Source organism: Limulus polyphemus, unplaced genomic scaffold, assembly GCF_000517525.1.
Source record: "Limulus polyphemus unplaced genomic scaffold, Limulus_polyphemus-2.1.2 Scaffold943, whole genome shotgun sequence".
In the NCBI taxonomy this organism is placed as follows: domain Eukaryota; kingdom Metazoa; phylum Arthropoda; class Merostomata; order Xiphosura; family Limulidae; genus Limulus; species Limulus polyphemus.
In genome coordinates this window covers 124,270-147,687 of record NW_013666553.1, presented here as the reverse complement: position 1 = coordinate 147,687, position 23,418 = coordinate 124,270, and the positions used below count along the sequence as shown (strand labels likewise).

The 23,418-nt window shown below is 31.9% G+C and overlaps 1 protein-coding gene across 5 annotated transcripts in view; it reads left to right on the top strand.

Annotated features, from left to right (window-relative positions):
- Positions 1-23,418, top strand: part of LOC106461357 (ral GTPase-activating protein subunit alpha-1-like) — a 195,036-nt gene that overhangs the window by 74,662 nt on the left and 96,956 nt on the right. For all 5 annotated transcript variants that reach the window (XM_022388288.1, XM_022388289.1, XM_022388290.1 and 2 more), the window contains exons 13-15: positions 8,835-8,908; positions 16,860-16,971; positions 20,092-20,214. In XM_022388288.1, coding sequence (XP_022243996.1) covers positions 8,835-8,908; positions 16,860-16,971; positions 20,092-20,214 — 309 coding nt within the window. The remainder of the gene's footprint in view (positions 1-8,834; positions 8,909-16,859; positions 16,972-20,091; positions 20,215-23,418) is intronic.

The following is a 23,418-nucleotide window of genomic DNA, read 5'->3' as shown; positions in this document are numbered from 1 at the left end:
TAAAGTTAACAATTCCATTGCACTTTATGTTGATGATAATGGCTGCAGTTAATGACAAAGTATGGAAAATGACAAATAAAATATTAAAATTGACATTAACAAAACCTGATGTTCACAGGAGATTCTAGAGGTTATACAAATGAAATTCTAAAAATATTAGAGGAAAATTATTTCTAATCTTTATTTGAAAACCACCTTGCACTTGGACTAGTCAGATGCAGTGAAACTAACTAATTTCAGAAACAAGTCTTTAGTAGAAATACTTAATTAAAAAATGCTTTTTGTACAAAATACTTGTAATCTTTAATAAAATCTTACCAATTTTCATGAAGATACTTTAATAAAACTCAGAGTTATGTGTAATTTCACATATACACTGTCAAAAAAGTGTTAACTGATCAGAAAAGGAATGGGTCACATTTAATTGATTAATAAACCATGCATGTATATAAAGGAATGCTATTTTGATACAGTACTGGTGTTGAGAATAATACAAGTAAAGAGCCAAGAAGAAAATAGTAATGAACATATAACAGAGAAAGCTATAGGTTTTAGGTTGTTTTTAATATTTTTAAAAAATTTTATAATTGTATAATTTGTATTAAACAATAATCATGATTACTAAAGATTTTCACTTTTAAACTCTTTGAAGTACTTTTTTGCTTGAAAAACAACCCAAAAAATCTTGTAACTGGTTTATCTACACTTTAATGTAGAATATCTTTAATGTTTTAAGAGGCAATAGCATAACAATTGTAATTTTCCTCAATTGCAGAAATATATGTAACTTTGAATTCCAAAACATACTTACGTTCTCTCACACTACAACTATTACTCGACTGCCAGGGTTTCCTTCCTTTGCCCATCTAAGCATTGGTCAGAATTTTTCACCCTCCAGTCTTTTATTCCCCACTTAATTGCCCTTGGCGATATCTGTGATGTGACATTTTTCACCTGTTTCAATGTGCCCTCTATCTTGGTACTGTATATAAGCAAGTCATTCAGATAATATTATCACTTTTTTTCGTCATAGCATTCACTAACGGGTTTCTCTGTACTACCATTGTTGGAGATACTTTAAGTGTTCTTTGTGTTATCTAGTTAATTTTCATAATGACTGTGAGTGACCTTATTCGTAGTGAGATAGCCATATATTTGCTTTGGTGGTGTTCCTTCAGATGCTCTGAGGCTGCAATCAAGGGTGATCTTAGATATTATGGAGAGAACTTAGGTTCATTTATTCTTGCACTTCCTTTATGTTGTTGGTTTCTCAGGAGGCCACTTTGTCTCAGGCTCCTTTTCTACAGTTAGTCCATTGAGTGTTTGATGTTTTAGGTCTTTCTCCAGTTGCTTTTTAGCCTGCATCTTCCTTGATGGCTGAAATGTCTGGGAGTGAATAGTTAGTGCTCCCTCCAGCCACTGATATTGTGGTGCATGGAGGGAGGTTTACTGCTAAGTTACATGAAAGTATGGTTATGTCTTGTCTGCCATGGTTGTTGGAAATACATGATTTAGCCTATGACCTCCAGCTGGAAGCATATTTCAACTATCAAAGAATACATCTGCTCGTGGAAAGTTAGGGCTCTAAAGTTAACCTGAATAGATCACAAATTTCTAGGATTCATCTCACCCTATATATATATGAGACAAGATGTATTTACCTTTCCCACTTGGTTGAGGAGTATAGATCTGTGTTCATACTTCCAGAAAGATGAGTTCTGTTTCCTCAGGTTGAGTATCCCATCATTCCAAGGTTGGGTTGTTGTCTTTTGGAATTCTTCAGGTTGAGGAGATGGTTTGTCCACTTTGGTGTTGTTTACCTTCTTATCGTGATTCCGGTGGCTTGGAACACATCACTCTATAGCTATAGGTTGGGATCCACTCACAAGTATATATATATAATGTAGTCCAACTGCCCCAGCCACCAATGTGAAATATAGGGACCATGGCCGTATAATTCCAACCCCAAGCAGTGGAACCTTGGCCATCTGATTGGGAGATGGTCAACAGTGAGGACAGATCATTTAAAATTTCACCCACATTACATGAATTAAGTTCCGAGTGAAGAGCATACTTGTTCTGGATGTAGTGTGGATTCCCTACTAGGGGGCTAATCTGTTGGCATGCCCATGATCTATACAAATGCTTTCTGTATGGATAATGCACTCACTGTCACCTCCACCTTATCAATTGGAACTCTAGCTGTAGTGTGGATGAAGGTAAGTATGTTTTGGAAGTTAACATTTTCTTAAATTAAAAATGTATTTTCCAATAATATCTCCTCTAACACTCTCCTGCCCTTCTTCCCCACTAAGAGCTAGTGTTAGAGACTGTGGAATTGGTCAGTCTTGCTTATATACGGTACTAGGATAGAGTATGCATTGATGTGGGTGGAGAGTGTCATGTGACAGATATTGCCAAGGGCAGTTAGATGGGGAATAAATAAATTATATATTTTTCTTTTTTAATTTAATTCTGAAACTTTATCTGACATAAATATCTTACATGCAATACAACCAACCATTCAACAGTAATTGCTAGTCTGTTGACATTGTAATTAGTGTATTATATTGGAAAGTGATTTTAGACAGTTGTTAAAATACAGGATGAGGCAAAATTTAGCTGATACTAAATATAAATAACAAGATATAATAATAATATTTCTTAGTTATGTGTAAAAAAAAATAAAAAAGATGAAAACTGTAATTTATCTAATGTGAATTGGGACAAGTAACTTTTACCTATTTTTTACAAATATGGCTGTTTTGTATTAGTAAACAGTATAATGTAACATATCACTAAAGGGCAAAAAAGGACCTTTTGGTCCATTTAGGCTTTCTTACCTGCTAAATTAAATACTTAACTCAAAGCCAGCTCTTACATTTCAAATATTTATTGAGCTTTACCTTAAATTTCTTTAGCTGCATCTGCCACACCTGAAGGCAACTTGTTTCAAAGGCCAACCATCCTGTTAGAAAAATAATGTTTTAACTGAAGGTGACTCTTACCCTGTTAGAATTTATATTTGTGTCCTTGTGTCTTACCATTTTTACAATTAAATATGAAAAAAGATGAAGCATCAACACAATCAATTCCATTAAAGATCTTAAACACATCACTCACATCCCCTCTAACTCATCTTATTTGTAACTTTCCATCCCAGGTATCACCATAGTATTACTCTTCTGAATCCTCTACAACAGTTCAATGTCCTTTCTATGGTAAGGAGTCCAAAACTGAACACAGTACTTCAAATATGGCCAAATCAGTGAACTATACGATGTCAATATAACCTCTAGACTTCTATTCAATATTTCTGTGGGTACAACTTAAAATCCTATTTGCCTCACCATTAGCAACTGCATATTGTTTGGATTTATTAAGAGACTGATCAACCAGAACATCAAGATCTTTTTCTTCCATTATAGTTGTCAAGGTTATTCCAATCAAAATTATACTCACAGCTCAAATTGTGATATCCTACATTACCTTGCATTAATTATAATTGAAAGCCATTTATTCAACCAATTCACCAAATAATCCAAATCCTTTTGTAAAGCAGGATCATCCTTCTCACAGCCAGCATTACCCAAAACTTTAATGCCATCAGCAAATTTAAATTATCTATTAATCATTCCTTCATCTATATCATTGATGTAAATCAAAAAGAGCAAAGGCCCTAATAATAAACCCGGAGATACCACACTTGTGACATTAATCCAGTTTTTTATCCAGTGAGCCATCCTATCCCCTGCACCTACAGAAATAACTTGAACAAGCCTTTTATGGTGGCACCTTGTCAAATGCTTTCTTAAAATCCAGATACACCAAATCCAAACTTGTACCCTCATTTACATAAGCAGTAGCTACTTCATAGAATGTCAAAAAATTAGTAAAGCAAAATTTTCCTCGAGTGAAACTATGCTGCCTATTCAACAAAATTTTAAACTTTTTTAAATGTCTTTGCAATTCATCTTTTATCAGACTTTTAATAATTTTTAGCACCACTTATGTAAGATATTTTGACTTATAATTGCTGGGATAATTTTTATTGCCTCCTCTGAAAAGAGAAGTAACATTAGCCAACTTCCAATCTTTTGCCACCTGCCCACTTTTCAAGAACTTAGAAAAAAAAAAATACTAGGAAGTGGCTTATATATCCAATCCTTAACCTCTTTAAAAATTCTCGGGAAAGTATTATTTGGCCTAGTAGCTTTTTCATTCTTTAAACTTTTTAATTTTGTTCAGTCTTTTTTCCATCTATAAACTCCTCAGAATGAGAAATATTGTTTAAATCTTCATTGGTAAAAAGTAGAATTTAACCCTATAATGACAAAATGCTTCAGACTGAAGCATGTTATGTAACTCTCATTAAGTTTTATTCCAGTAATAAAATCATTGGATAAAATTATTTAAAACTTGATGAGAACTTTCATAATAGTATGTAGTTTGAGAAAAATATTTTATTTTGTTTTTTTTCTGCTGTTTCTGATAAAAATTCATTATTTAATGTAGTTATTTGCACTCTCACTCTGAATAGTTCACCTGCAAGGTGATTTTCATTTTGAGTGTAAAAATACTGTTTATTATCTTACAGTTTTCACATTTCACTTGCATAATCTATAGAACCTCCTAAATGAATATTAAAAGTTTTTTAAGGAAGGCGTTTATTTTCCATTTTCTCTACAGTGTCATTAACTCTAGCTATTATCACCCACATACAGTGCAATTAAGAAATAGAAATATGTACATACCTTTTAAATCTTCCTTGAATAATCTTAAAATATCTTTATGTAATTTCATGTCTTTACCTTTTCACTTATAGTTTATATTAATGTTTTATATTCCTTTCCTATTCTTTACCATTGGTTATTTATGTTGACACGTGTCAACATATCTTTATGTAATTTCATGTCTTTACCTTTTCACTTATAGTTTATATTAATGTTTTATATTCCTTTCCTATTCTTTACTATTGGTTATTTATGTTGACACATGTCAACAGGTACACGTGAGTGATAAAACGATATGAATGGCAGAGATACCTTAGCCTTTGGCAAAATCTTTTTATATACCCTTGGTAATGTAAGCCTTACAGAACAAGGGGAAGCTTTGGTTATTTTATAAAAATTACTAAACCTTTCAAATATGAATTTTAAAACACAAATAATACATAATTAATTAAAATATAATAGTAAAACCTAAATACAATATGTTTCTCCAACTATAATATATTTATGTAAGAAACAATTGAAGTGCTATAATTATCAAAGCAGCCAATAATAGTACAGGCAGTTACATCTACCTGAGGATGATAACTTGGCACCAATTTCAAAATAACCATTGTTGGAATATAGTGTAAAATGAGTTCTTTCTAATGACCATAAACACATACATGTTAAAAGTACATGTAACTTCTAAAGCTCAATGTTAGCTACAGAAGGTGTGTTTTTTTTTTTAAATAAAAGAATGAAAACTAAGATAATATAAAACTTTGAACTATAATGTACTTGATAATAATAATTTCATTAATACTCTCACCACGGACATTTTTTTCTGCACATATCATGAAATTTTAATGAGTTACATTGAAAATTGAATTAAACTACTTTCTTTTCATGGAATACCAATAAATATAGTGTAAAACATAGCTAATTGTCCATATTTTAATATTATATAAATTTTAAGTTCTTACTTTTATAAGGCAATAGTAAAAAAAAAAAAGTAAATTCCCCCCCCTAGCGTGAGAATCGTGACATTGCTTTTTAGGCATCCCACCTATTCAAAAAGTACGAAATTTGACATAAATTACTTATTATAACATTGTCATCACTCAGACAATGCATAATTTTTATATCCTGAAATCTTATTTGGTTACAGAGCCGTGAAATAGACAACTCCTGCCATGCACACCTGTCATATCCTCTCTTTCAGAAATTGTCAATAGTTCTCTCTGCCGTTCAAGACTATTTTATTTATAATCAATAGAAAGCCAAGGTTTTAATCTATCAAATGATGTATATATTGTTTTCTGTAAAGAGAATTGTCAATTTCACTTTCAGTTCAAGGAGCATAGATAAAGTTTTAACACCTCTTGTTGCAGAATAATTGTAATAGTTATGGGACATTGTTTGCTTTTTGCACATTATTATTCTGTGTTCTGTGGGGCATTATTTAATTAAATAAATTTAGTGTAGTTGTACCATTAGTATAAAATGGTAGGGTTAAGTGTCATCGAAAGTTGACAACTAAAAGAAAGAAGACCCAGGTACTTCATTTTGTTTTTCATGTGTATTTTTTAGTCATTATAATAAAAGTAACTAAAATGTCAAAGTGGCAAACTTTTTATGTTAGTTAAAGATAGATTAGATGAAATAAATAATAAAAATATAATTTTTCATGTGGTACACTTGCTAGCTGCTCGGGTGTAATATAATTTGATAGTGTAACTTAATCTGCACATTTGTCAAGTGATTTACAACTTATAATGGCACAAATAGTAGTTAGAAATAGTTCCAAAAGCAATAAAACAACATTTAAGTATAAATAGATGTCTACTGTTATGAGTGTAAAGCTATTTAGGATAAACAAATATAATTTTATATGGAATATAAAGTTACTGAAAAAAATGTTTGAAATTTACTTAGGAGGTTTTAGAGATTACACAAATGGAATTTCAGATTTGTGAGATGAAGAAAATTATTTTTAATCTTAATTTAGAAATCACTTAGCAGTTGGATTAGTATATAGAAATACTATATATATATATATATTTGCAGACAAATTTTTTGTAAAAATGCTTCATTAAAAAACCTGAATTTGTGTACAAAAGACCTGTAATGTTTACTAAAATCTGCTAACCTTTGTGGAGAGTGGAGATACAAAAAGTATTAAAAGTTTAGCATGTAAACTACAATGAGAACAAAATGACTAAGAGGTTGTTCGAGTCGACTGACTTCATAGTGAAAGAGTCAAAATACATTGATAGTAAAGTGGTTTAATTAAATTTTGAATCTAACTCACTGACATGCGCTGAAAGCAGTTTAAAAGTGCATTGTTGTTAAAGGGTTAATAACCTAGCAATCCCACAATCATCAGATATTAACTTTATTGTATCATTTGTGAAAAGTCCTACTCCCACCCTGACATATTATTTACCCTTAATATATTTGAAGAAATCCTTACTATTAATTTTAACATTTTTGATCAGTCATTTTTCATATACTTTTTTTAATTTTCCACTTGACCAACTCTCTTGATCTTTTATAATCCTGCAAGTCTTCCATCATTGCACTCAATTTAAACTTCTTATACTTACAAAGCCTTTTGTTAATTTTATTCTTTGTATCCTTTATGAGTCAACCTGGATTTTTACTTCCAGCCACCTTTTTTTTTTCTATTTGGAACATGTCTATCTTAGTTATTTAAATTTTTTTTCCATATTTGATCAGTATCTTCAACTCATTCAGTAGTCCAATTCACAGCAGATAATTCTTGTCTCTTCTCTTCAAAATTTGCTTTTTCAAATTTGGAACCAAAATATCATGATTCCTTATCTCCATATGCAGCAAAAATCAAATCCAATTGAGCAGTGATCATTTCCACCTAGATGTTCTTGAATCTCCTCCTTATCAACTATTTATTAGAAGTTAGTAATAGATATAAAATAGCATTGTTCCTAGTAGGTTAATAAAAATTGTTGCAGAAAGCCATCCTGGAGAGTTTCTAAAAACCTGTCTGCCCATGACTGCCCATTTTCCACTCTATATGCCTGAAATTAACAGATTCAACCTCATTGCTATTAACCTTTATATCCTCAACCTTAATAGTATATAACTTGTATTTTAAATAATAAAGCCACTCCTCTCGCTCTTTTTAATACTTTGTGTCAAAATGTCCACTCCAACCAGTGTTCTAAACTCAACACTTTTATTTCTTGTTCTTCTGGCATTACAATAATAACATCTTAACCTACTATTAAAACTAATCATGCACCTTGTACCCATACTATACTTCTGTATTCTTCTTATTTTTTCGTCATTCTTTTGCCCCTCTCACTGTTTAGTCCTAGATTAAAGTTGCCCTAACAGTTGAGTTAATAGCTCTTGCAAACAATGCAGGTCCTACCCTATTCAAATATAAACCATCCATTCCAAGAAGCTCCCTTTTCCCATTGAACTGATCCTGCAAATTCAACCACCAACCTGCTTGTCTTTACATATTAACGTAAGCCTAGCATTCAGCCCTAGTGACCTACTTATAATTTCATCTCCACAATTAAGTGTTGGCAGTATTCTTACAGGATTAAGTTGTTATAGTCTTTTGCTTTGAATGTCTTTATTAATGCCTTGTACTTAACAATATGCTCCTCTGGCTTACTCTTCCTTACATCATTGGTACCTATGTGCACTACAAATACTGCATCACTACTAGCACTCTTTATTGTATCACTTACTCTGTTGGTTGTATCCTTCACCTCCTGCCCCCGGACAGCATAATCTAATTCTTTTCTTCCTGCTTACACCATAGACTATCCTATCCATGTGCTGTACTCACAAATCTTGTATAAAATAAAATCCTTATGTTTTCCATTCCTGTCTCTATTTGTCCCTTTTGATATCCATCTCTCTTCTGTATCATCCTCTGCACAAGCTAAAAGAAAGGTGTGACTTAATAGAACCTGCTCATTAAATCCATTACTACTAGCCTTATTAGCACTGTTTTTAACTTCCATATTATTAAATTTTCTAATGAATGATTACTTGAAAAATCATTAGTTAGTAGGTTAAAATTCTTGGAAGAAGTAGTGAAAGGTCAGTTGTAATATCTTGCAGGTAGACATGTGTAAAAGAGTGCTGAACATATACCGTTATATGGTAATGAACTTAAGTATGGAAAGAAAAACATGGTAAGTAAAGTATAATAATATTGGATATTAATTTTTTTTGCATTCATTCTTTAGTTACCATTTTGTATGTTTGTTGTATGAATTGTTTATATCCTAACACTAAAGTTTTGTATCAGAATTATAAAGTTAAATATAATATAAAGAAAATAACCTTTTTGGGAAATAAGAACTCTTTTTGATGCTACTCTCTTGAACAAAATTTTAGTCTTCCCTCCATAATGTTTAGCACTTTTTTTAAAAAAAGTTCTTTTAGCTGACACAAGGTATTTGTCTGCCAAATGTTAATGCAAATTGAAAAGGTTAAAGGTGAAACTTTTGTTTTTAGAACATAGAGAGAAGAAATTAATCATATTTTTAGTGAAACTAAAAGGTTATTTTGATGTTGAAAATATATATATTAAGCAGAGAGTTCACACAAATAATGAAAATTTTGAAAATCGATTGTTTTTATTAGGATGTCCTTGAAAGGTCACATTACTAGATATTTCTGGGACAATTAGAACTGTAAATACAATATTGTGATGTATGCTATTAGTATTATGTTGTTTTATTTTGGTATTATTAATTTTTCTTCCAGATCTAAAATGAATAAAATTATTAAAAAATTGGTTCACAATTTTACTTGTTATCTTCATATTCTGTGATGACTTATACAGCACCTTTAACAATGAATAAAATTAATTAGAACATTTATTGTTTTAAATTTGTATAAATGTGGGTATGTGTTATCATACCAGAAAACTTACAGTCTGAACACCAGCCCCCCAAGGTGTATTCCTGTATGTGGTGAGGGGACCTTCCAGGGAAGGTTCTGTATTTTCAGTTTACCTCCTCTGGGATCTGAACATCCATCCACATGTTTGATGTGCCTGTGAAAGGGAGGAGGAGAGGATCCTGGTGGTTTAGTGGTGTCTGGGACACTGCAACATGCCATTGTGGCCTTGAATTCCCATAGACGGATGGCCTTGAGGTGGGTCCCCCAGGAACAATCGGCTGGTCCTGTTAGGATAGCGTCAACTGAGTAACAGTGTTAGGAATTCTCGGTGGGTGTTGTGGACATTGTGTCTGATCCTGGTGTTTGGGTATAGTGCTCACAAAGCCCTGGTGTTGCTACAGTGTCCTTGTTTGGCATTGTAGTGCATCCCCTCATACGTATCAATTTCACTCAGAGTACAAACTTCATTCTCATGGAAAAGTTAATGACTAGCTTTGATGAATTTGTAACGGCTGTTGTCATATAGTTGGAAAGCCAGAAAAATTTTGAGAGGTAAGTGAATTTGTCTTCTTTTTGCATGTTATTAGTCTATATTCTTTGGTGCATTATTTAATTAAATAAAACTTATTTAATGCACTACTACCATTAATATCAAATATGTAGGCTTAAGTACAATCGACAGTTGACAGCAAGAAAAAAGGAGATTAGGTAAGTAAGCTATTTCATGTTTTTGATATTTATTATTTATTTGTTATTATAAAAGTAACTAAAATGTAAAAATAGGGATCTTTTTAGGTGAGTTAAGATTAGATTAGGTAAAATAAATAATAATAATATAATAAAAATGTTTCACGAGGCATGCACGTGAGCAGCACGTAGATAATGTAATTCGAAAGCATAATGTGAGCTGCACTTGCCCCGAGTGATCTACAACTAATTTTGATGCAGATAGTAGTTAGAAATGTTTCAAAGGGCAATCAAAAGGGCAGTAAAACAATAACATTTAATTATAAATAGATGTGTACTGTTACAAGCTTAAAGCTACTAAGGATAAACTAATGTAGTTTTTTGTTACAATTCGAAGTTAATCTAGAAAGAAAAAAAAGGTAATTTAGATTTATTTCGATTTTTTTTTTTGGTGTGCACGAGGTCAGCCTACGTGACTAATCCTGGTAGAGAAAATAACAGATGAAATATAATGTTTCGCTTGGAAAAAACGTATTTAGAAATTTGAGATTTTTTGAGATGAGGAAAAGTATTTTTAATCTTAACATGAAAATTAATTTGCACACAGACTATTGAAAACAAATAATCAATATAATCATGGACAGATCTTTATTTTAGTTTATTAAAAATACTTTACTAAAAAATATAATTTTTTGTATGTGAAAGACAATGTTATCTGAAAGACTGCCGAATTTTGTGAAGATACACACTATATTGAAAGTTAGAAGTATTAAATCTATAAAGTCTAAATGAATACATAGAGGTCACATGGTCAGTCAAATTGACTGACTCCGTGTTTAGAGAGTTAAGGCCTTGATTGATTCCTAATATCCCGTGTGTCTCTCCTTAAAGGGAACATTCCTGAAACCTGCTGATACTGTGATGGACAAGTTCATGGAGGTATGACACTGGTGGTTGACCAGCACATACCCACCTTGTCTGTGCCACTCAATACACCCTTGGATGCTGTAGCTGTTTGTATCTCCATGGGTTGTACCATCATTGTTTGTTCTCTGTCTATCGGAGAGACTTGTGATCCATCATATCTTGATGCTCTTGTAGAACAGTTGCCATCTCCCTTTTTAATCCTGGGAGAATTTAACTCACTCAACACAGGGTCTGTCAATTTGACCGAGTCACGTGACCTTTTGTACTTGTTTAAAGTCTTTAAAAATTTAATACCTATAACTCTCGATTATTGGGTATATTTTCACGAAATTTGCAGTCTTTCAGTTAATATTACAAATCTTTCACATACAAAAAAGTCTTATTTCTTAGTGATGTATTTTTAATAAAATAAAATAAAGATTTGTCCATGAATATATTGAGTACTTGTTTTGAATAGCCTGTGTGCAAAGTAATTTTCATGTTAAAATTAAAACTATTTTTCATCTCAAAAATTTCAAATTTCCTTTGTGTAATCCATAAAACCTTCTAATTGCATTTTAAATGTTTTATTTTTCACTAAATCCTTACAGTTTATATGTTATTTTCTCTTCCCTATTGCAAAATGGGATCAGTCAATTTGACTGACCTCGTAACCACCAAAAAAAAAATGAAATAAACCTAAATTAACATTTTTTTCTTTCTAGAATGACTTCAAAACATGAAACTACATTCGGTTATCCTAAGTAGCTCTAAGTTCATAACATTATACATCTATTTATAATTTTGAACTGTGTCTAACTACTATCCACACCATTATAAGTTATAAATCACTCAGGGAACGTGCAGCTCACATAACGCTATCAAATTACATTACCTATGTGCTGCTCATGTGCATGCTTCGTGAAACATTTTTATTATATTATCATTATTATTTATTTTACCTAATCTAATCTTAACTCACCTAACCCTATTTTTACATTTTATATTACATAATATTAAATGAATAATAAACATCCATAACAAGAAATAAATTACTTACCCAATCTCCTTTTTTCTTGCTGTCAACTGTCGATTATACTTAAGTCTACATATTTGATATTAATGGTAGTAGTGCATTAAATAAGTTTTATTTAATCAAATAATGCACCAAAGAATATAGACTAATAACATGCAAAAAGAAGACAAATTCACTTACCTCTCAAAATTTTTCTGGCTTTCTAACTAAGAGACAAGAGCCATAAAAAAAATCATCCAAGCTAGTCATTAACTTTCCCACAGGAACAATGCTGCTACTCTGAATGAAATTGACAATTATCTGTTCAGAACAACAACATTATACAATACGTAATTTGATAAGAGGAAAATCTTGGCTTTCTATTGGTTATAGGTAATATATATTTAAACATGAGAGAGAACTATCAACAAATTGTGAAAGAGAGGATGTGACAGGTGGATGTGGCAAGAGGGGTTTGATTTTCTATTTCATAGCTCTATAACCAAACAAAATTGAAGGCTTTAAAAATTGTTTGTTTGAGCAATAACGATTTTAGAACATTTCGTACATTTTCAAGGGGTGATGGATAAAATAGGGATGATGACATGCTAAGACAAAACAGTGTCATGTGGGTCACACTAGTGGAAATTCAGGATTTTTTATATATTTCCTTGTAGAATTAAGAACTTAAAACCTTTATTCTATTAAGATATGGATTATGAGCTAAGATTTTATGCTATTCTAATTGGTATGTCATAAACAAAAAGTATTTTAATAAAATTTTTAATGTAAGACACTTGTGTCATGCTCAGTAAAGGGTACCTGGGGAGACAGGGTTAATAAGACACAATCCCCTCTGGAGTGTTGCTGATATTGATGAGAGGGGTCGTTCTGTGGCGTGTATGTTCTCATATCACAATACTGGTGCTTTTAACTATTTTCATGCACCTGGTTAGTCTTTTACTGCTATTGATCTATCTGTTCCCCTTCACCTTTTTTCTCAGTGTTGACAGTGACCTACGAAACAGTGATCATTTTCCCATCATTTTGAGGAAGACTTGCCGTGGTTGATGTCACCCGACCCGAGTGCCACGGTGGAAGTTGTAGCGGTATCCTCATCCATAGTAATCTACTGTCTGCCAGCAGGCAGAAAAAGCTCAGAAATGGGCCTGGGATACCTTTTGCAGGTATACCACTTAAGTTCACAACCAGCATTTCTTCTACCACCAGTTTCAAAGTCAGCTGGTGAGATTCAGATGGTCATTGGGAAGTATGCTTCCCATCCTCTTTCCAATGGCCTGGAAGCTGCTGATGTACAGAACATTGCCAATATTTTCAGGGAGTGCTTTTTTTTTATCTCTCCAGCACTTCTGTTTTATCTCCTGCCTTCTTGGCCGTCAAGTTCCGTGAAGAGTGATCGCCTCTTTCATTTCGGACAGATTGTCTCTATGACTATAATTGCTTTTTTACACTGGTGGAACTTAAGCTTTCTTTTCATCGGTCTGGCAGTACATTGGTTGGCCCCAATGACATTCACTATGAGATGCTGCACCATCTCTCTCCTGCCTCTTTTGCTCTTCTTCTGGTTGTTTTTAACTGGATGTGGCAGGAGAATGTTTTTCCTGATATGTGGCACAAGGCTATTGTTCTACCTTTTTCAAAGCCTGGGAAAAATCCCAAAATCCTTCTAATTATGAAATGGTTTTTAAGGTTTTGGAGATGATGGTTAATGCTCGTCTCATTTGGTTCCTTGAATGAAACAACCTCCTCTCGGCCACCCAATGTGGGTTCCATCGACAGTGCTCCGTCGTGGACCACCTGATTTGAGTTGAAACCTTGATCAGGGAAGCCTTACTCAAGAGAGAACATTGCATTTCTGTCTTCTTTGATCATGAGAAGGCTTATGACATTACATGGAGGTTTGGCATTTTGCAGGACCTCCATTTGTATGGCTTGTGTGTCCGTTTACCCTTTTTTTATTAATAAATATTTACTTTACAGGTGGTTCCAAGTCTGTGTGGTTTGAACATTTCCTGTTCTTTTACACATGAACTTAGAATCACTTTAGATTGTGTCTTCAGTGTCACCCTTTTCAGTATCAAGATCAATGCTATCACTAAACTTCCACCTACTGTTCCATATTTCTTGTTGGTTGTCGAGCATGAGGTTTATTGAGTGGCAGCTTCAGACTGGCTTCATTCAATTGTTGAAGTGGACACAGCAAACTTTTTTACCTTCTCTATCTGTTTTCATTCTTTTTTGCTACCAACAGGGTATACACCCTGATCCCGAGCTCCGTCTCAGTGGTGGTGTTCTTCCTGTGGTTCCTGAGGCAAAATTCTGGGGACTTATTTTTGACCATAAGCTTACTTTCATTTCTCATCTTAAACAGCTTCGTATCAAGTGTACAAGGGCACTGAACATCCTCCATGTCCTCTTTTCCACCTCATAGGGAGTAGATTGATGATTTATGCTCAAGATCTAATGTGCCCTCATACAATCCAAGCTGGATTATGGGTCAATGGTTCTGCCAGGCCCTCTGCATTGAAGATGATGGACCCTGTTTACTGTCTGAACACTGAGTTCCACGATCCTTCTTATCACCTCCACCATTTACACCTTTCTTTACAATATGCTACTAAGTTTTGATCCTTACCACAGCATCCCACCTGGGATCGTGACTTCCTTGCTCAGTGAGCTGTGCTCTTTCAAAATAGATGGTTTGCCATTTTTCCTTTTGGTCTTTGTATCGAGGCATAGCTGGCTGAATTGGGTCTATCATTGGATGATATTGGATGATCAGCCCATCCCTCCATGACTCGTTATCATCCCCACCTGTGACATTTCCTTAAGTCACCTGAGAAAGGCAGATACTCCTGATTGGAAGTACTGTCTTCTCTTTGCTAAACATCTTTTGAACCATTCTTCTGTTACCCTTTTCATGGATGGTTCAAAACCAGATGACTCAGTGGGCTCTGCCATGTTTTGTTGTGGCTCGGTGGTTGCTCACAAGATCCCCTTTACAGTTTCTGTGTTCACTGCTGAGTTGTATGACATTTCTCTTTCTTGGATCTTGTAGAAGTTAAGCAGTACACTGACTGTACTATTTACACCAACTCTCTTAGCTGTCTTCTCTGGTATTGCTTAGCATTAGTTTTCACCCTGTTCATGTCAATATTAAAAATGACTGGCTCATTTTTCTCTACCTTTCATTTCTATCCAGTTTTTCTGGATACCTAGCCATATTGGTATATGTGGAAATGAGTTTGCTGACACTGCAGCTAAGGTTGTCTGCTCTGGTGCAGTCACAGCTGTGCCTGTCCCATATATGGACTACAGTCCTTTGTTCAAGGCTTGGCATTGTGCCAGTTGGCAGTCGACATGGAGTGAGCAATGTCATAACAAACTTTTCCAGATCAAACCTTCTGTTGTTCTTTGGCTGTCTTGTTTCTGTAAGGATCGAAAGGAGGAAGTTATCTTTGCAAGGTTATGCATTGGTCACAGTTTTTAATGCATCATTTTCTTTTATCTGGAACTGATTCATCAATGTGTGGCCTTTGTGACACTCAAGTCACAATAACCTACGTTTTACTGTTGTGCTGTTGTTATGACTATGACTGGCAGCACCATTTTGACATGTACTTTCTATGGGTTTTCCCCTGATGATGGAAGGTGTCATTGGCAATTATGACACTGTTCAACTTGTGTTTTTCAATTTTTATGGGGTATTAGCCTTTTTTATTATATTTAAGTTTTTTACCAATTTTTTTGGGCATTGTTTGGTTTTTAGCTTGTTTTCCTTTTAGTCTTTGTAGTATTTTACATTGTTATTTTTTACCAGTTGTTTGGCACTGATAAACCCCATAGCTTTGCGGCAGTAACCCCCAAACAACCAATCAACTGAACACCAGGTTGAGCTCTAAAGGTTTTTTTTTTGCTCGCAAAGTGTCTAGTTCTTTTAAAAGTTGTTTGTTAGGTTGAACTGCAGCAGTGAATTAAGAAAATGTTTAAAAATAATGGAATGCAATTGTGTGGGAAAACCATGAGATATACAGTATTGTTAATTATCACAACAATATGAGAGTGGCTTTAGTAACAATAAGTTTAAATCTTTGCCTTGTTGGCTTGGAGATGTGATGTGTGTGTTCAGCAGCCAATCAGGTATAAATTGAGTTATTGCCCTATTGGCCAAAACATAGTATTTGGAAGAAAGATGCAAGAATCTATCAATTTTTAAAAATTTATAAGCTATGAAGATATACAAATATCACATATAAAAGTATCATACTTACATTATATGTAGAAAGTTCTGAAGTGTCAGCCTATTTCAAATATAATTTTTTGTTCATAATGCAATAAAACAAATTATGCAACAGATGTGATGATTTGACACACTCAGGTTTCATGAAGCTAATGTGTTATTTGTTGTATAATTCTGGGATATAACATTTATCTTCGTCTATGCTTTTTTATCTTGTATTTAATTTTGCTGTGTACAGACTATGCTTTTTTGAATAATGTTAAGATGATATGTTGCTGATACTAAGTTGTTACTAGTATTATATGTAAGATACAACTTTTATTATTTATATCTGTTTGAACTTCAATATGTAAATGATTTTATATAGGGAACAGCTCTTGTTAACGTTGCTTCAGATTACATCTTCTGTCTTGAAAGAAACCCTTCCAGTAAAGAAAGAAGACACTTTGGGTGGCAGGCTTGCTCCTGCTCTTTTTCAGGTATACATATTCTTTTTTATCTCTGAAAATTCATTTTTATTATAATTATTCACTCTTATTATTTGTGGAAGAATTTCCATTTTAACTCACTTAAATATCTATGGGTTGTGGGTTTGAATCCTCATCATCAAACTTGCTTGTCCTTTTAGCTGTGGGACATCACAGTGTGATGGACAATCCCACTTTTTGTTGATAAAAAGATTTGCCCAAAAGTTTGTAGTGGGTAGTGTTGACTAGCTGTCTTCCCTCTAGTCTGTCACTGCTAAATGAGAGACAACTAGCCTAAGTAGCCCTGGAGTAGCTTTACATGAAATTCTAAACAAACCAAACTCAGTTGAATGATATTAATTAGGAAGTCAAAATATCCTTAATAATATGTCAAAACTTGTGTTAAATGCCAAGCTTGACTAGTTCTTAACCTTGTCTGGACCGGAAATACTTAACTAATTTACATGAAACTTAGTACAAATTTTCTATGAAATATCTAGATTATGCTTAGATAAATTCACGTAATTTGATTTTGTGTTTCTATCATTTATTAGGATATGAAATTCCCCAAATTTTGTTGTGAGACACCTTTTAATAAAAAACAAACAAACTTCTTTCACCTTAGATTTAAAATTTAATTTTTTTGTAAGTGTTAAAAAAGATATATTTTACACATCCAATCAGTTTAATTGGTTTTATGTTCTTTAACAGAAATATTTCAATAATTTATTTTGCTAACTGAAGCAGTTATGAATTCCAGCTGTAAATCATTAACAAACATAGCAAAACCTGATTTTTCAGTGACCTAGGGCTTTACCTTTTAAAACAGTATCACCATTACGTTTATTAGGCTAGATATGATTTTTGCCAACATTATTCTTGATCAAGATTGATTTAAGTATAAGCACAATACTTTCTTTCCAATGAATTGTAAGATTTGTTATTTGTATATGTTTTTTGGATTCAAAAAGAAGTTAACAATAATAATCAATAATAATAAAAAAGGATTTGAATCATTTCAGTAGCTGTCCATCACTTACTTCACTTACTAAACCTAACTGAACTTGCTGACACCTTGTCATAGAATAAATTTCCTGGAGCTTTCAAGCAGATATGTAATTTAACACAAAAACATTATCAGCAAAAGAAAAATTTGAAAGAAACTATAAAAAAAGATTCCTAGATCTGTAGTTTGCTCCTGAGTGTTGCAGACTTTTAATTAGGATCCTTTTGCTTATTTCTACAGGATTTTTGGATAGGCAGTATGTTGGTAAAAATACAAATTTCTGCTACAAGCACTTTATTTACTTTTAAATTTATGTTAGATGGTTATTGTGCCCAGACTGTGAGCCCAGTAATTTGTGATTTGTGTCACACTGCTGCAAAAATGCACTCTGTACTTTGTAATCATGGGTTTGCTATAAAAGTGGTGCTTAAATCTCACTATTCAGTCAAGAGTAGCCCAATAGTTGGCTGCCTTCCTTCATGTTTATGAGTTCAAAATTATATTATGATGTTATTAACACATAGTCCTTATGTAGCTTTGCCTAAAAGTTCTAAAAAAAAAGTCAAACTGTATTGACATAGATAGATTAGATTCTCTACTTTCCAGTTGTTTTGAGTCATTGGCTTTAGTTATTTTCAAAGGTGAGCTTCATTAATAATTGTTCAGTTCACATATTATGTCATCATAAATGGGTGAAAATGAAGGGCTGTTATAATTTTAGTTTTCTACTTATATTTTGAAATACGATATTAAGGTGTTGCACTCAAGACTAGAAAGGTGCACACTGTTCATGCTGTGATTAAACAACCTCTTTATAATTAGACTAAATTGCACTTTATTACATATGCTACATTAATATAATCATAAGATAATGTTCATTAAGAGTAAGTAAGAAATAATTATTGTCAAACTGCTATGAATAATGTAGTGGTGGTAGAATTTCCATGCATGGCTTCTTTAGTATGATTGCTGTGACAAATTTACCACCAAGAGAAATAGGATGTGTGCCCTACTTCTAGTGGAAGAACATCTAGGAGTGGCCGAGCCATTCGACACTTTCTTTTTTAGTCGACACAGTAATTTATTTACTATTAATTTGTATAGACTTATGAAGAAAGGTAAATTATTTTTAGTGCAAAAAAATTTTCTACAAATTTTGATAAAGAAGGATATCTATATAAGACTGTATAGTTGTAGTTTGTGAGCTTAGTACGTATACTTCCATATTTTTACTATAGAATTAAATAAAAATAATGTATACGAGTTATTTTTATTTAATCTTTTGTATAAACCATATTTTATTTAGTAATTAATAAACTTACTTGGGTATTGTTTGTTTCTAATATTGTTTATAAGTCCTTATTATCATATTACATTTCAGTGTTTCTTGATACAAGTTTTAATTTCACTCATTGAATAGAAAATAATACAATAACTTAAATTTGTGGCTTCTAATTAGATAAAAAGGATGTAACTCTGATATTATAATTTTCTTTTTTTGGTACATTTGTAGTAGTTAGTTGGTTGTAATGTTGTTTAAAGTTTCCAGAAATTAACTAGTTTTCAAAGTCAATTAGATAGAATATAGGTTTTTTTACTAGAAATGGAAACAGTGCTAAACATACTAGTAATTATATAAAGTTAGCCTAGACATGCCCAGTGAGCATTGGACATATTTCTGTAGTGTATTGGAAAGGATCGGGATTATATTAGTTTATAATGAAGAAGAGAAAAAGAAATGCATACTTAGTGATAAAATTTTAAGTTTAGTCAACATTTTTGACTAATGATGAAATCTAACTTGTTTATTAATGCTTATCTTGGAGATTATGTTCTTTAGTTCAAGATGAGTTATTACTCTATGAAATCTCAGGAAATTGTAGTTTTAAAAGTCATGAACAGGATTCAGTTTTTCAGGTTATGTTAAATTTTGAAGAAATGATGAGCTACTCAAAAATTATAGTTTGTAGTTTATTACATTTATATTAAGCTGAAAAAAATGTTCATTTCCAGTAACACAAATAACAGAATGAGATATTTTTATCAAAATAATTAATTGAAATATAAGATGCTGTTATCCCAACAGTTTTCTCCATGTTGTTTTTTGCTTATACCTTTATCTTTAGACTCTGATAGTGACCTGGATTAAAGCTAGTCTTCAAGTAGTAATCTCCACCGAACTCTGGGACCAGTATCTTCACGTCCTGTCAAACCTTACCCAGTGGGAGGAATTGATCAGGGAATGGGCTGTTAGTATTTTAACAGTATAACAACTATGAGTCTGTTATTTAATTTGTTAATGAAGAATACTTTAAGAAACAGGATAACTAGATATTTAAACATAATATATTTTTAGAATATTTGTTTATTTAAATGAGAAGTATAAACTACTTGTTATCCTTTTGTTGACATTATAATTACCTGAGGATGATAACTAAAAATACATGCAGGTGTATATGTTTTTTTTCTATTGATGATAATGTTACTTTTTAATCCTTGTGTTTGTTTTTAAGTTCTGATATGTTTTACACCTAGAAAATTTTGCATCTTTGTAAATGTTAGATTGTTCATAACTTCATAACACAGGTAAAACTGTGTAAAAAATTACATGTGGTGGTTGCTGAAAGAGAACAACAAGGAGTATGTTGTACGTTAAACCACTGAAGACAACAAGGTGTTAATTACAGATATATATGTATTTTAATATATTGTTGCTGATGCAATGTTTTGGGCACTGCTTTTCTTTGTGTATCTGTAGGCTGAACAGTAAATCTATAAACCAAAAATTTCTATTTAGAAGGTTGTGTGACACTATAACAAATGAACTTTTGTGAGAATGTTTACAAATGCTTGAAACTATATGATATAAAATTATAAAGTTATACTTACATATCTATCTATCTATAAAACTAAATGTAACTTTAAGGGAACAAAAAAAAAAAATTAAATCACAGCCACAATACAAACATCCAACATCAGGTCACAAATCATAAGGTAATGTGCCCTGGTTTCTTGAAGTACTGGTGGAAGTAAGACCAAAATTGCAGTTTAACCTCAATATCGCTGGCCTCGCATGCTTCAGAAAAAAAATGGAGCAGATGTGGGTATTCTAGCCCACAACATCCCACATCTTTTGCAGCCAAATGTGGGAAGGTGGTTGCTCACACACAACAAAAAAAGAATAAAAGAAAAGAAGAAATAAACAATAGAATACAAGACAAACACAAATATTACTTTAGGTAGCTATCCTTGTAAAAGAACATGCTGAAACACGTGCCTACATTGAACCAAGAACATTCATGCAGGGTCATAAGTCAAGTTTTTAATGTAAGGATCAATGTAACTGCACATCAAAATGCATCATATATTCTGTTGCATGCACATGTGGAAAATTATACATAAGAGAAACCAGTAGATTATTAGCAGAACATACCCAAGAACAACTCGGACATACATTGTAATGCAGATAAACCAGTAGCTTGACACTTTAATTTGCCCAACCATACCCTTGAACATTTTAAAAATACTTATTTTGTAAAAGGCCCCTACGAACAAACATAACCGTGAACTACAAGACAACAAAAGTATTTTTCACCTGGGAACTATCCACCCTAATGGGATAAATGAGCATTTTAACTATTTGTAATATTTCCATCCTTTGGTTTTAATATCTGAAAGATTCTTGATTTATGTATTTCATTAATTATTAGTATTTTTTCATTATTGTTTTACTTATTACTTGTGTTAACTAATCTTCCAATTACTTTTACCAAACATTGTTATACATGTTCGCTTTTTACTGTCACATGACCTCTAAAATAGAATGTTTTTGTTTATAGTTTTACTGTTCATCAACAGATATCTGATGAAGGACATTGCCTAAAATGTTGTATGAACAACAGTATGTATTAGAATATATATATATTTGGGATTTACACTTTGTTGTCTTTGGTGGTTTAACCTACAACATACTCCTTGTTTTCCATAATACAGATAAAAACAGCTATGCATAAGAAGTAGTGCATCAGATTTAATATGGGATCTAGAAACTTTAAAGGCATTAAATCATACTAATTATATAAATTATAAAGACATATTGGCCAAAAATAGCCTAAAACAAATTCTTTTATCTGACAAATACTTCTCAGTAGAAATATAATGTAAAATATTCTTTTCTGTTAATTTTTATAAGCTTTTATATTTAGAAATTATTAATATCTTAGCATTTTATGTTTGTTTCAGTTATATGATTTACACTATTTTATTCTTGTTACTGTGAATATTTTTCCTAATTGCCAGTTAAATTCATGGAGCTCTGTCTAAATTATTTCTTAAGAAAGCATTTATAAAAAAAGTTGAACTTAATTTTAAATACCCTGCATATGTCTTCTATTTATTTTGTGTTATTTATTGAATTTGGATTAACTCATTGATAAACAGTGCTGTTTATTACACTTATGAAAAACACAAATTATTTTAACAATATTAAATTAGAAATTTCAAAATTTTTTTTAATTTTACATTCCTTTTTTGAAAATACTAATTAATTATTAAGTAGATATATAAAAAATGAACTAACACATCAGAGAATTTTTAATTTTATCATACAATTTATGATATTTGTATTTAAAGAAATGCAGTGAAGCTTAAAACTATATTATTAGACTCTCTTTAACTGTTTTGTAATGGATAGGATGAAGTGTGCATGTCACGTCCTGTTACACAGTTATAAACAAAATTCAATTAACTACTTGATTATCAAAGTATACTAATAAACTTGGCATCAAAAAGTAGGTAATAAATTAAATTTTAATATTACATTGTTTTAAGTTTAATTTTATGAGGAAATATTTTAGAAAATCATCAGTCTAATCTAGTATGAGAATTGTGACATTTGCTCTCTATATCTTCCCTAATTTTTTTACCACACCTCGAAAGAGTACAAAATTTAATGTAAATTACTTATTGTAACATAGATATTATTCAGGCAAAGCATACTTTTATAGTTTATACCTCATGAATAATTTTTATTATTATTTTTTCTTTACCTACTCTAACCTCATCTAACTTAACTCTTTGATTAGGGGTCAGTCAGTGTGACGAACTCGTAACCATCTTGTGCTTGTTATAGTTTTCATGCTATAACTTTGGCATTAGTAAGTGAATGTTAATGAAATTTGGCCTATCTATCATGCAAAGTAATTTTCATTTTAAGATCAAAAATACTTTTATGCATCAGAAAATTTTGAAATTTCATATCCTAAATATTTATAATGTCTGGATAGTTATCAAACATTTCTTAAGAAAAACTTTATATTTTAACTGTTATTTTCAGTAATTAATCTCTGTATGGGTTTGGTAGATTTTAATGATCTCGCAACCACCATAAAAAATTAGGAAATAAACCTAAATTATGCCTTTTTCATTCTAGAATGAACACGAATTATAACATG